The sequence below is a fragment of the Serinus canaria genome, chromosome 24 (genome assembly GCF_022539315.1).
Source record: "Serinus canaria isolate serCan28SL12 chromosome 24, serCan2020, whole genome shotgun sequence".
Lineage (NCBI taxonomy): Eukaryota > Metazoa > Chordata > Aves > Passeriformes > Fringillidae > Serinus > Serinus canaria.
The window spans coordinates 6415648-6430333 of NC_066337.1; the positions used below are offsets into that span (position 1 = coordinate 6415648).

The following is a 14686-nucleotide window of genomic DNA, read 5'->3' on the forward strand; positions in this document are numbered from 1 at the left end:
AAGAGGGTACCAGTCCCACCTGAGGCCAAGGTGTTGTGTGCTGGTTTGCAAAGTGCTGTAGCAGGTTCCAGGCTGGCAGCTCGCTGTGAGCGGGCTGGGCAGGGCTGTGCTGCCATCCTGCAGCAGCTGCCAGGGAGGGAAGGGGGCAGATGCCTGGTATGTGGCTGGGGCTCCCCAGAGCCCAGGCTTTGCCGCTTGCCTGCGTATGGGCCTGCATACCAATTTCCTGCCAAGTACCAGTGAACATCTGCACGGCCATGTAGGTGGCGATGGAAATGCACCTCGGCTCCTGGAGGGGTGTGTGGGCACTGCGTGTGCATCAGCTGCTGCCTTGCCTCCCCTGGGGACGCTGGCCAGGGGTGCCGGCGTGGGGCTGGCACGTGCCAGCGTGGGAGGGCTGTGACACTCACGAGCCGCTGAGGTGGCCTGGGAACAGGCTGGGGAGGGGGTGGTGACGGCGCTGCCGAGCTCGGCAGAGCCATGGAGGAAGGGGAAGCACATCCTTGGGGAGGAGGAGGAGGAGGAGGGAAGGCTGTGGTGTGGCAGAACTGCACAGCACGGGCACAGTGTTTGCCCCTGTTTCTGCTGCTGGCACTGATCAGGTGGCCTCGCTGTGCTCGTCACTAAGATGGCAGCATCTCTGGGTGGCCTGGAGCAGGGAGGGGACAGAGGACACGGGGTGGGCATGGAGGACCCTGCGTCCTGGCGGCTTCTCCGCGTCCTTAGGTCACATCCCCACTCTGAAATGGGAACCTCCCACCCACAGTTCCCCCCTCGGTGAGCTCTTCAGGGGACTTCTAGGTGGGAATGCTTGCAGTGAATCCACGAGGGCTGGAAATGGCCATGGGGCTGTTGTTTTCCCAATTTCCGTGACGATAGTTGCGTTTTCAATTAAATCTAAACAGCGCTTTTTAAAAAATCCAAACGTAATGTTTTTCCTGCTGGTTGTTTTGTTTGAAATCTGAATGCTTTAATCTTTCTTTCTGTTTATTTTCCAACAAATTGGGCTTGTAAAGGCTGTTTTGGAAAGCAAAGAAAACCTGCTATAATCACTTCAAGAAAAGACACTCTGAATGCTCTAGCGGTCCAGACAAATTGGCTTTGGTGTGACTAAGTCTTGGGGAGTACAAGCTTCGGCTTGAGCTAAGCCTTGGATAAATACACCCCAAAGTAAAGCATTAGCTGGTATTTGTTTGTTATTTGCTGGCTGGAGGGATGAATGTGTAATGAATCTGCTGGCCCTGTCTCGCTTGTGTCCCCTCTCCTGGGAGCAGCAGGGGCTGCTGGAGCCCTGCTCTCCCACCCTCAGAAGTGTCCAAAGCCACGCCGGACAGGGCTCGGAGCAACCTGAAAGGTGTCCCTGTGGTCTGCGAGGTCCCTTCCAACCCAAACCGCTGTACTGTTTTTGTCCCCCGGACTCTGGACCAGCGTGTGGGAGGCCCGGGGAGCAGGAGGAGTGCCAGTGCGAGTCCCGGGTGGCCCAGCCGCGCTGCTCGCCCGCAGCCCTGCGGCCCGGACACGGCTCAGCCTGGGCAAGGCTGCGCGGTGCCGCTTTGCGGGGATGGGGCAGCGCCAACCGGGGCTGATGGCCCGGGGGCGAGCGCAGCTCGGGGGCGGCCGGTGGCGGCCAGGGGCTCTGCCAGCCCTCGCGCACGCCGAGGAGGAGGAGGAAGGGGCTCGGCCGGCGGGGGCCGCGGCCGCCCCCAGCCCTGCGCGGCGCGGGGGGGGCGGGCGCGGGCGGGAGCCCGGCCCACGGGCGGGAGCGGAGCGGGGCGGAGCGGGAGCGGCGCTGGGCACCTCAGCCGGGCTGGCAGCGGCGGCAGGAGCGCGGCACGCCGGGGCACCGCACCTCCGCAATTGCGCCGCAGCCCGGGGCCAGAGCTGCTCTGTATGGCATGTGGCTGGTAACTTTTCTCCTGCTGTACTCTTTGCCGAAAGGTACGTGCGGACCGCGGCGGGGGCGGCGGGGGTCCCCGGCAGCGGGACCGGGCGGGTGGCACGGGCTGCTCCCTCCCCGGGGCTCTCGGTTCTCCGTTTCTCGGTCCCGCATCTCTCGGTGCGCCCTCGCCGGGGTCCCGGGGCTCTCGGTGCGCCTTTCTGGGCTCTCGGTGCGCCCTCCCCGGGGTCCCGAGGGTCTCGGTGAGCCCTGTTGGGATCTCGATACGCCCTCCCCGGGGTCTCCGGGCGCTCGGTACGACCTCCCCGGGGTCCCGGGGCTCTCGGTGCGCCTTCCTGAGCTCTCGGTGCGCCCTCCCCGGGGTTCCGCGGCTCTCGGTGCCGCGCTCTCGCTGCGCCCTCCCCGCGTGCCCGGGATTGTCGGTGCGCTCTCCCGGAGCGCTCGGCCCGGACGGCGCGGCGCAGCGCGGGGCTCGGAGCGCGGAGCGGGGCCGGTCGGTGCCGGCGCATCCCGGAGTGGCTCCGCGGCGCAGCCCCCGGGGCAGCGGTGGCAGCCGCGGCCGGGACCCCGCACCGACGGGCGCAGCATCCTCCGGCGGGGCCTCGCCGGGACCGAGCGCTCCGCGTCTCCCGAGCGCTTCTCAGTCTGATCCCGTCAGCCGGCGAAACCCAGCCGTGCCTAAAAATTCGCATCCTTCCCCCTAGGAATGCTGTGTGAAGTGTAACCCAACGGCTTGACATCAATCAGATTACTGATAAATCATAAATGTGGGGGGGGGGGATGGGGAGAATCATGGAACAAGCGTGTCAAGGAGACACACGCTGGAAGATTACAGATTAATTTAAAGTTGGGCATTAAGTGGATGCTGCCCACATCCAGCGAGGTGATACTCTAAGCGAGTGTCTGCTCTAGATGCAATTAAAGAGAGGCAGGAGCTGCGTGGAGCACGGGCACTTAAATCCCACTGCGTTTGTTACAACAATCGATCCGTGTTACATAAAGGAATTGCCCATTTCCGGATCTGCGGGAATTTTTAATTATGTTTCTGTAATAAATTGCCTCTTTGCCCACGACCCGACCTGCAGATGCGGGTGCTGGAAGCGCCCACCTCTTGGAAAATTGTCTGCTTGGAGGATGTAAAATGACATTTGCCCTAATTATCGTCTCTGACATTTGAGAACAGCAAGGGGGAAATTTTAGGAAACGAGGAAAGTGAAAGAAAGGGGACAGAGCTTCTTCCTTGCTAGAGACCTCTCTTGCTGCCCATTACCCCGTTAGCTGAATGTTAATCCAATGAAAAATATTTACTGAGCTTTAATAGGGCACCCTCTCCAGTTGTGTGGTGATGATCAATTATTCCATCAATTATTAATTATGGAATAGCTGCTTTATTCGAGCTGGGGTGAAGCTGCTTTTGGGAGCTTTACCCAAAATCGCTATTGTGCTTCAGATCTGCTGAGCTGAACGTGCCAGCGTCTGCTTTGCTTACATTTGCATTTTTTACCGTGCTAAAAGGAAAAAAACAAACCTGGAAACAAATAACCGTCGAGGATGCCATGATTCCTTTCGAACCCCAATAGTCAAAATAATAAAGAGCCACACTGGTTTATTGCTTTTTGCATCTTTTCAGCCCCAGCTTCTTGGAAAAGGGATCTCTTCCCACAGAGCTATCTCTTCGGAGAGGAGCAAATTAAAAGCCTCCATTAGCACAACTCCTCGTGGCCTCATTTTACATTTTATTTCTTAAAAAAAAAAAAATTAAAAAAAAAATGAGAGATCTTCAGCATTGAACAGTCCTGGTGATGCAAAGTGTTAACGTGAAGCGGTTCCAGTGAGAGGACAGCAATACAATGGAAGTTTCATTAGAATAATAGGATAAAAAAAATGAATTGCTTAATGCATGATAAACCTTTCAGATACTTAATATTTCTGGGCATCGAAGCACATCCTTTTAACGTGCTCCTGCTGTAGAACAAGAGCTCAAGTAGAAACCGAAAGCAGATAAACATTTGATCCAAGGGACCCCTGAAGTTTAGAAATCCCTTGATGGGCTCTAGCTGCTTATTTCTGCCCCTGTTTATGAAATAAACAGAACTGGGTGCTTGGCAAGCGGAGAGTTGAGCAGCGAGATGCTCTGGCAGGCAGAGGGGAGGCGAGTGGTGTGATGAGGAACGGACTGGCCACAACTGAGAGGCTGGGAGCCAGGGAAGCATCTCCCTGCGTGATGTTGCTGGATGGCTCTGCCGCCTGATTTATATTGGCATTATATTTACATGATGTTCCCGCGCTGGGTGCAGCGAACGGTGCAGCTCGCGGCTTCTAATCTCTCCCATCTCGGCCCCCCAGTGTGGCACAGCGCTCGTTTGTCTCTGAAATGAAACATGGAAACCTCATTAAATGCACGGAGGAGAAGCCTGCAGTGCTCAGCTCCTCGCCGTGCCCGGCGCTTGTTTATCCTGCCAAAATTTCCCAGCACCAGGAGCCGCCGTGGCAGCTCGCCCAGAGCCTTTACCTGGCGTGGGCTTTGGGCTGCTCCTGCCTTGGCATGGGCAGTGGGCAAAGCCACCCTGGTGCTCCTGGGTGTTTGTCCTCTGCAGGAGGAGGCTGCGCCTTGTGAGAGGGGCGAGTGCCAGGGATGTGCTGTGGAATGGCCCTTCTGGAGCTGGGGGCTGCCTGGGAGCCTGGGGCATGCCTTGGGGCAGCCGTGGCTCCAGAAGCTTGGTGTTGGGGTGCTGGGAGCTCTGCCCGTGTGCCCCGTGTGCTGGGGGGATGGACGGGCAGCGCTCCGTCCTTCTCTGGAGCAGCTGGCGAGCCGAGGGCGAGAATAAATCTGGAAGTCTTTGTGGCAGGAATTCTGACATGGCAGCAGGCAAGGCTGAGCTGCGCCTCGGGTGGCATGGAGGCACCTCACAGCCGAGCAGGCAGCACGGCACACGGTGCCACTTCCACGGCGGGCACCAAGGAGGAAGGCACTGGGTCACAGCAGCCCTTGCTGCTGCTCAGGGAGGATGTGCAGGGGCAGCTCTGGGTGCAGGGCGTTCCTTGCCTCTGGAATCTCGGTCACAGCCAGCTCTTGGTCTTTACATAATCACGGTTTGGGAGTCACCCTCTCCCTGCTCATGGATCCCACAGAACATCCCCCAGCACGTGCAGGCTGCCGCCATCATCCACCAGCAGAGCCCTACCCAGCGTTCAGGAGTTCCATTTCCAGGCTCGTGCTCCTGCCTGTTCCCAGCTGCGCCTGGTCAGGGCTGCAGCAGCTCCTGGCCCTGAGAGAGGAGCCAGCACGGCTTGGAGGGGATGGGGAGGAGGTGAGAAGCTGGCAGGGCTTGCCCAGGTGTGTTCTCCTGTGGGCTGCCTGGTGGCAATCCTGGTCTCCGCCTTGCAAAGGCACCGAGCGGGTTGTGATGCCCTGAGAGCATGGCCTGGCCATTGTGGAGGGAGCCCGACGCCAGGCATGCGTGGCCTCTGCTGTGTCCCCTGCCCACCCTTTGTGCCCGCTCCTTTGACCTCCCTGGGGACACGGTGTTGTCACTCTGGCTGGGCAATGTCACCAGACATTCCCAGCCAGAGAATGTCCCCTTGGGACCTCAGGCGTCTGTGTTCAGCATGGCCAAGGCCTGGAGGTGGCTCTGGAAGGGGAAGGAGAAGTTCTCCCCTGTGTCCCCTGGGCTTGTTCCTCACCCCCAGGCTGGGGGGCTCAGGAGCTGGGGCAGGGCTGGGGGATGTCCAGCTCTGGGTCAGCCCCTGTGTGGATGGGGTGGTGGGGCTGGTGCCTCTCAGGAGCAGCCATGGGAGGTTCCAGAAGCAGGAATCTGGCCGGGAGAGCTTTTTTTCCCAGGCAAGGGTTACAGCCTCAGCCTGGGTGCTGTCGTAATCGCTGGAGGTGGTTCAGGCCCTAATTTCCATGCAGATGCATTAAGGAGCAGGCGCTTGGAGCACTTTTGAGCCGTGCCCTTACCCACAGAGGACCAGAGGCATGCTCTCCTTTGCTCCCTCTCTGCTTTGTCACCTCAGGAAGGACCGTGGTACTCGACCCAGAAGGGCTGTGCCATCAGGGTGGGACTCTGTGGTGGCCAAATTGCAGTGCCAGGGCAGGGAAGATGCTGTGGCAGGCACCTGCTGCTGTGCTGGGCACCAGCTGAATGCCCCATGCCCTGCTTGGCATTTTCTGACACCATTTCCACCCCCCTGAGACCGGTCCCTGAGGGGCACAGGGTGTGGGAGTCACGGCTTGAACCCTCTGGGCTGGGACACGCAGGGGAGGTGACATCCCGGGAGGGTGTGCTGCTCTCCCAGACACCTCTGAGCTCCCCTTGGAAGGGACCAGCCTCGGCCCCTTCCCCCCTCATCCTTCCAGGTGCTTGGCAGTGCCACTTCTCGCTCCATCAACTCCAAGGTCACTCCCTGTGTGGATACAAAGGCTGTGAAGATGTCCAGGGGAGGAGGCCTTGGAGGGAGCTTGTTCCATGAGGCTCCTCCAGCGTTCCCCACGTGCAGGCAGGGTGTGATGGAATAACTGTCCCCTATTCAGCAAGGAAGAACCATCAGGACTCGCCACCTACCTGCAAATCCCAGCGCGGTGCGTGCCAGGCTGTGGTTCTCTCTCTCCTTGAGCAGGGCAGGTGTCAACCACCCTTAATGAGGATAATGAATGAGCTGCGAGATGGCCATTAGCCTGCTGCTCTCCTCAGCATCCCTGCAGCCCGGCGGGAATCCCCGCTGGCCCCTCCGGCCCCTTTGGAGCCCCACGGGTGGGGTTGTTCCTGGGGGAGCCCCGGCACATCCTCACCAGACTTGGAGGAGAGCTGGGGTCACCATCGGGATCAGGAAGCTGCTGCCAGTGGGGTAATGAGAACTCTAGTCCAGTGCCTGCCCAGGGGGTGGCACGAACCCCCCAAAACACCAAATCTTCAGCATTTTCCGGGGTCTGTCAGGTTTGCACCCAGTTCAAGCACCGTGCTCAGCCTGAGGGGCTTGGGGTGGGCTCGGGGCTGGCTGTGCTGCCAGCACAGGTGATGGACGTGCACGGAGAGCAGGAAAATCCTCTTATCTGGGGAGGAAGAGCCCTGGCTGGCACGGAGCTGGTCCTTGTCTGAGGCTGCTCCTAAATCTGCTTCTTAGAAAAGGACAGGCTCTTCTGGGAGGAAAGAACCTGGGAGGCTTTGTGCTGGCATTGCTGAGCTGCTCGGGCAGGACACACACCTGCACCTCTCCCAGAGATGGTGACACATCCTGGGGACAATCTGTGGCCCCTCTCTGGAGCAAGCAGAACAGCCCAGAGCTTTGCTGTGTCACCGAAGGTGCTGGAGCTTGGAAGTCCAGCCATCAGCACTGGTAAATATTCTGAAGGGATGATAGCAAAATGACTTGCTTCTCCCAGCTCGAATAGAGATATTAATATTACAATAGCTCTAGGTTGTAATTTACCACAATTTAGGAAGATTGAGCTCTGATAACTTAAAGCACCTGCCTTTCAGAGCCAGCCCCAGTGTCCAGCCCTGGGCTGGGCTCGGTGCAGCTCCCAGCTGGAGCCAGGCTGGGCTCCAGGCTGCCTTCCCAGCAGAAACTGTTCCATCTCAGCTCTCCCAGCCTCCTCCCTTCAGGTTCCTGTGAATTAATGCCCTAGATATGTAGGTTAGGGTCAGCACATCTGACCAGATGTGAGCAGTGATTTCTGGTTTAAAAATATTGCTGTGCTATTTCTAAATTTTTAATCTCTCCCAGTGATTTGGAGACAGTTTTATGAAACATGGAATTAGGATGGTGCTCAATGCTAAATGGTAAAGGAGATTATGAGGATTTAACTCTATACGTCTGTCACATAACTATTGCCAATCCCATAACCTCCATTTTCTATTAAAAATCCCTTTCCCCCTTTGACCCGAAAAAGCTTTATGGGTAATCTGAATTTCTCTGTTTATGAGGTATTTTTCCACTCCTCACCCCAGCCCCTCACCCGTCCAGCTCTGAACTCTCCTGGTGCTGCTGAGGATGAAGGTGTTTTCCTGGCAGGATGCTCCAGGAGCCCTCTCCAGCTGTAATGTGGGACCTGGGGAGAGATTCTGGATGGAGCCCGCAGCACAGCCGGGTGTCCTTGGTCCAAAGCCAGGCTGAAGGTGGCTTCTGCTGTGCCCTGGCTCCAGCCATCTTCTGCTCAGCTCAGGCTCAGCCACAAATAGCTCTGTGCTGCTCGTGCAGCCTTTGTTTCCCTTCCTCTGCCTGTAAATGTGGCTTTTTTCCCTTTCATGTATTTGGGAGAAGCACGGCGCTGCTGGGATGAAGGGAAATGCTGATTCATGACGACAAACCAGCCTGGAGATGTCACAAAATGACATCTGCAGGGCCCAGCGGTGGCCCCGTGGCTCTGCAAAGGCTCGGCTGGAGCTTTGCTCCTCTGTCCATCCGTCTTTGGTGCTCGTCAGCCAGGGAGGGAAAAACAAACACGTGGACAGAGGGAATCAGCGTGTGGGGACACAAGGAGATGATTCTGTGACCTCTAAATTGGTTGTCTCGTGTGGTGGCACAGCTGGACCTATCAGCTCATCCCTCCTGTGGCACAGAGGGCTCTGGGTGGGCACAGGAGGAGCCCTGCTCGTTTACAGGATGATGCTGTGCAGTGCTCACAGAGAGGAAGATGCCAAAAGAGGAGCGGGGTTGTACATCCAGCTGGGAGAAGGATGGAGAAGGGCTGAGGTGTCTTGGGGTGTCCCATCCTGAGCTCTTGAGGCTGCTGTGGATTGGGCTGGTGGCACAGCTCCCAGGCAGGATGGGCACCTGGCTGGACAAGCTTGGCATGGAGATGGAGCCACCGTGGTGGCTCAGCCAGCTCTTCCTTGGGCGGGCGGCCGCCTGCGGAGCCCAGGCGTGCGGATGAGGCTTTTCCTTCTCCCCTCTGCTGCCGTCCCCTCCTCCCCAAGTTAAGGAATCGAGGTCAGGGAGGGTCCCCCGTGGCTCGTTCTGAACCGGTGCTGATCTGCTTATTGGCTCTGCGGCACGGCGGGCGCGCGCTCAGCCGCGCTATTAATACACCCGCCGAGGGCCCTTCCCAGATCCCTGTCCTTCCACCCACTTGGAAAGAGTGCAGCTAAAAAAAGAAAGCGGATCTAAGTGACTCTAAGGGGGCCTCCTCTTCCTTATTTATAGCCAATTTTGCTGCCTTGGGCTGGGAAGGGGGAGCTCATGGTCCCAGGGAGTGGGCAGGAGTTGGGGACAGAGGTCCATTCCCTACTTCCCAAGAAGTGCTGTTCTCCAGCAGTGAGAGCTGCTCCTGGGCATGCAGGTGGCCACAAGCTCTGCCTGGACTGTGCCCTTGAACCCATCTCAGTCCTCGTTTGGAGGTGCAGGGGTGCCAGGGAGAAGCTCAGGCTGAGGGAAAGATGGGTCTGAGCTTCCCTGCCGGTGACTTTGAGAGAGGGGAGCAGCTCTGATCCCAGTTTTCCAGCCCTCTTCTGGTTTGGAGGCAGTGGTAGGGTGGCAGGGGAGGTTTCTGCCCTGCCTGGCAGTGGTGTGCACTGGGTCTGTTGGCATTGCTGTGCTGGATGGGGGGTCACAGCAATGTCAGGGCTGGCAGGAGGAGCAGTGTTGGAGGCTGTGCTTGGCGTGCTGTCTTCGGGGCCGTGGGTGCTCGGAGCCAGCTGGGCACTACTGGGGAAGCCTCGGGGGCTGCCCGGGGTGCCCATCCTGCCTGCACAGCCCCTGGCTGTCCTGCCGAGCTGCCTGTGATCCCTGATCCGTGCTGGCAGCAGGAGCGCTGGCCTGTGAAGGTGGCCTGTGTGCTTCCAGCCGTGCACGGATGCTCTGGGCTCCCCTGCTCCGCACGCAGGGCTCAGGGGCTGTGCCGGGGGTCTCTGTGCTGGGGGGTTGTCTGTACCAGAAGGGTCTCTGTGCTGGGGTGTTCTCTGTGATGGGAGGGTCTCTGTGCTGGGGGGGGTCTCTGTGCTGGGGGGTTCTTAATGATGGGGGGTTCTCTGTACCAGAGTGGTCTCTGTGCCAGGGGGTCTCTGTGCTGGGAGGGGTCTCTGTGCCAAGGTGTTCTCTATGCCAGGGGGTTCTCTATGCCGGGGGTGGGTCTCTGTGCCACCAGGACTGGTGATCCCCGCAGTGACCCCTTGCCATTGTGGCCTCTGCTTTGCCCCCAGCACGCGCTGAAGATGTTGGAACCAGCCTCTACTTTGTGAACGACTCCCTGCAGCAGGTCACCTTCTCCAGCACAGTGGGGGTGGTGATCCCCTGCCCGGCAGCAGGGTCACCCAGCGCCGTCCTCCGGTGGTACCTGGCCACAGGTGACGACATCTACGATGTGCCCCACATCCGGCATGTCCATGCCAATGGGACTTTGCAGCTCTACCCCTTCTCGCCATCAGCCTTCAACAGCTTCATCCACGACAACGACTACTTCTGCACGGCAGAGAACTCGGCTGGCAAAATCAGGAGCCCCAACATCCGTGTTAAAGCAGGTGGGAGCTGCCTGTGGGCGCTGGGCTGGGCACAAGGGGCCAGCTCCTCCCTGCTCTGCTCCATCAAGGGCAGGGCCGGGGCTGCTGCCTCGGGTTCTTGCAGCAGGATGGAGCAGGGAGAAGGGCAGAGCCTTGGGTGGGATGTGCAGCTTGGAGGTTTCCAGTGAGTGTCTGGAGAACGTGGTGAGGCTGCAGCCTGGTGCCAGGAGAGTTCCTCTCCCTCTGAACCGGGATTGTCTCGGCCAACCACTTACCGAGGCTTTTCCCAGCTGTGGGAGGGGCTGGGCCACATCTGTCCCTGCTGGGGGCCCCCTCAGTGTCCCACAGCCTGGTTCCCACTGCAGCACCCAGCCTCAGCTTGACAAGGCTTATTAAGAACAAAAAAAATTAAATAAATAAAAAAAAAAGAGGAATATGGCAAAGAGCTGATTCCAAAAGCCATTATAGTAAATTATTGACCAGGCTGAGGAGGGCTAATAGCCCAGGAATGGCTTCATTATGTAACCTATTAAAAGTGGGGCTAGCAGAGGGAACGTGACAGAAGTGACTACAGGGTTTTTTATTTTAATACCTTGTACTGTGGAGTAAATTGGTATTAACCCCCTTCTGCAGAGTGAATTATTTACCAGCACTCTCAGGTTACCTATAAACCACAGCGTGGTGGAGGAGCAGATGGGGTGTAGTAAATGTGGAGCTGCTGCTCTCCTCGTGTGGGCACAGCAGGGTTGGCTCTGCTGGGATCCCTCATGCCCAGAGCTGCCCTGGGATCACAGAGAGGGAGTCCTGGCTCTCAGCCCCTCTCCATCCAGGGCTGCATGCAGCCCTGCTGCTGGGCTGGGAGCTCAGCCTCCCCCTTGTTAGCAGGAGATGTGGATGTCCAGTGGGGCCACCAGGATGGCTCCAGCTCCTGGAGCTGCTCTGCCTTTCTGGCAGTGGAAATGGCTGTGGAACATTCCCCAGCTGCTGCTGCCTCCTGGCCATCCCACTTCCCAGTCACTCTCCAGTGCTTCCTAATGGCAGTGGAGCACAGAGAGCCAATTACAGCTGGAGAAAGCAAGCAATAAAATAAAACGCACTGGAAACTGAAAATATGAGGGAAAAAATCTCTGGAAATCTTGGGCAAGCTGTTGGTGAGCACACAGAGCAAATTTCTCCAGCCAGGGGAGAGGTTTAAGTGGGATGGTTGTGATGTGTGTTGCCCTCCTGGGGGTTATTCCTGCTGGCAGGAAAAGCCTGGGGCCCTGGCCTGGGGCTGGCACAGGTCAGGGATGCAGTGGGGCTGTGCCCAGGGTCTGTCCCCAGCCGGGGTGCTGGTGGAGGCAAGGAGCATTCGGGGTGTTCCTCGTGGTCCCTGCTGCCCTTTAAAGCCTGTGAATAAACCTCAGCTCCAGGTGATTAAAGAAGCCTTTGCTGGTTAATCTGCTTTGGCTCTGCAGCCCCTTTCCATGGCAGCTTCTCCCCACGCCCTGGTGGCACAAATCTGAGCAGGGAGCCCCAAAAGCCCAGGAACCAGGGTGGAAATGTTGCCACCCAATCGCTGCTGGCCTGGCTGTGTGAGGTGTGGGATGCAATGTCCACAGGGACTTCCCACCCAGGGAAAACACCTTCCTGCTGGGGCTGCCCAGGGCTTTGCTGAGCTGCTCCTGCTCTGCTGGTTGTTAGATGACGAAGTGAACGTGCATTTGGCATGATGGCAATCGTCTCCATGTCCTACAGGGCACACTTTTTGTCACTGTGAAAAGGGAGCTGCTCCCAACTGCATTTTGTACTAGAATTTCAGGAGTTTGTGGTGTCTGTGTTGCTGGGGTTGGTGACATCTCTTTGTCTTGCTGGAGAGCCTGAGGTGGGTGCCTCTCACCCAGCGGGTGCTCCTGGAGCCCTGCTGCTGTCCAGGGAGCAGCACAGAGCTGTCAGAGGGATGTGCATCTCCCTGAGAAGCAAGGCACATGCTGGGACCGTGGCAAACTGTCCTTGCTCACCTCAAATGTTCCCGCAGAGGCTTGAGGGGGGTCCCAGGCTCTGTGCTACGGGCTGTCTCTCCCAGGGTGCATTTTCAGCATCCAGGGATGAAATGCACATTGCAACCACAAAGTGCCATCCGTCCCCATGCTGTGTCTGGCACGCTCAGGTGACACTGGGACCGTGGCAGGTCCCAGCAGGGCCAGGTGTGCCTCTGTCCCAAGGCCAGCAGCGCGTTCCCCAGCAGAGAATCCCCTCCTTCCCCGGGAAGGTGCTTGGGATGGAAGCAGCGTGTGGCTGGGTGGGTTGGTTTGTTTGGGAAACGTGGGATTCTAGCAAAAGGAAGTGTGTTTTCCTCCAGCACTGTCATGCTACCAACCATCTGCTTTCCTCCACAGTTTTCAGGGAACCGTACACCGTTCGGGTGGAGGACCAAAGGTCGATGCGTGGAAACGTGGCTGTTTTCAAGTGCCTCATCCCCTCTTCAGTGCAGGAATATGTTAGCGTTGTATCCTGGGAGAAAGACACCGTTTCTATCATCCCAGGTAAGAGAGGAGCGCCTGTTCTCTGGAAATCTGACCTCCTCTGCCATGTGGGACACTTGCTGTCATGGAGGATCTGCTTTTTGGCTTGTTGCCTGTGCCTGTGCTGCCCAGCAAAGGCTTTCAGTGGTGATTGTGCAGCTCCAGGCTGGAAAGTGCTGCTGGTGTGAGCAGTGGCGAGGTGCTCAGGCTCTCCTGGCTGCTCTGGCCGTGTGTCCCTGGGATGAGGGGTGCTCAGTGTGATTTTGGCAGCACTTGTGCCCTGTCCTGGTCTCTGCAGGATGACTTGGGTACCTAGCACTGGCACCTGGCCAACAGGGACAACACCTGCCCGTGCTGCCCGTGTCTGACTGCTGCAGCCAGGGCTGGTGTTTGTCTTGTCAGGATGATGCTCCAGTCAAAATTCCACCTTTTCTTGTCAATTTTCACAACTGATTAAACCATGGGAAAGGAACTTGGTGAAAACGCCATCACCTCCCTGTCCCCTGTGATGGAACCTGCCTGGCCTGCCTGTGCCATGTCCCTGCCTCATGCCTGGGCTGTGTCCCACTCCAGGCTGACTGCCCTGCGTGGGGAAGGGGCTGTGGGAGGGACGGCACCACCCCCTCTGCTCAGGGGCTCTGCAGGGCCAGGAGGTTTTCCCTGGGTATTTCCCTGTGATTTTCTGGCAGCTGCTCCTGCCTGGCTGTGGCAGGCTCGGGGCTCAGCGTGGGGCCAGCCCGGTGTCCCCGTGCCCCGGGGTGACCTCATGGCTCCTCCGCGGAGCTGCTGTGGATGCACAGCGTGTGTGAGCTGCTAGCAAAGCAATCAATAACTGCTTCCCCCGGGGCATCCAGAGGGAATTAAAGGATTTGGCCCAAAGTGAGTGCTCTGTGCTTGATATTTGCTCACAGGTCAGAAATCCCCGAAATCCCTGGTGCTGCCACGGGGAGCAGAGGCCACCGGGAGCGGGGCTGGGGCTGCAGGAGCAGCTGAAGGAGCAAAGTGCTTCACCTGGAGGGGGGTGACCTGTTCTCCTGGGGGCTCCTGCTGGTGGGCTGTGCCCCCTGAGTGCAGCCAAGGTGCTGACCCAGCACAGCCCACGTGCCTGGTGGTACCCAGGCAGGCACCCTCTGGCAGGGGACAGAGGGGCACTGTGCCCTTGCCAGCCTGTGGATGTGGAAGCACGAGGTGGATTTCTGTGTGGTGGGTGGCAACGAGGCGCTGGTGGTGCCCATCCCCTGGGGTGCTCATGGTGCGGTTTGGGCAGTGCAGGTGATGCCCTGCCCGCTGTGGGTGCTGCCTTTGGTGAGTGGCACTCCAGGTCCATCAGCAGGACAGCCTGGGCCGTTGTTCCTCCGTGGTTTGGGATCCTTTGCTCTGGGATTCTGGAGGATGGAGCCCATGTGGCCGGAGGGCTCAGCAGTGTTTGCCAACTGAACATCCCTGCACTCGCATGATCCCAACCAGACTTGTTCCCCAGTTTGCTGTGGCAGTGGATTTTTTAATATGATGATTTAATTAGGGTGGAACGATTTTAACATTCTAAAGCAATAATTACCCTAAAGACAGAACATATAAATTGTGTTACAGTGCAGAGTCAACACAAGCAAACATGTTTTGCCGTTGGATTACAAATATAGTATCTGCCTGAAGCTTATTTTTTTTGTTGCTGGTGTGTTAGAGCTAAAACTGGCTTTGCTGTTACCAAAAATATGTTTTTCCCTGACCTCTGCTGAACCTCTGCGTCTGCCCTGATTCTGAGCGAGGAGGATGAGGGGAGGGGACGGGGTGGAGGTGAGGAGGGCTGGGATGTGGTGCTGAGGCCCTGCAGCCCCTGCTGCTCACAG

The 14686-nt window shown here is 58.0% G+C and overlaps 1 protein-coding gene across 1 annotated transcript in view; it reads left to right on the forward strand.

Moving 5' to 3' along the window:
• Positions 1–1892: 1892 nt before the first annotated feature.
• DSCAML1 (DS cell adhesion molecule like 1) overlaps positions 1893–14686 on the forward strand; it is a 94412-nt gene continuing 81618 nt past the window's right edge. The window contains exons 1-3 of the mRNA XM_030233488.2: positions 1893–1938; positions 10039–10356; positions 12714–12860. Coding sequence (XP_030089348.2) covers positions 1896–1938; positions 10039–10356; positions 12714–12860 — 508 coding nt within the window. The 5' untranslated portion in view covers positions 1893–1895. The remainder of the gene's footprint in view (positions 1939–10038; positions 10357–12713; positions 12861–14686) is intronic.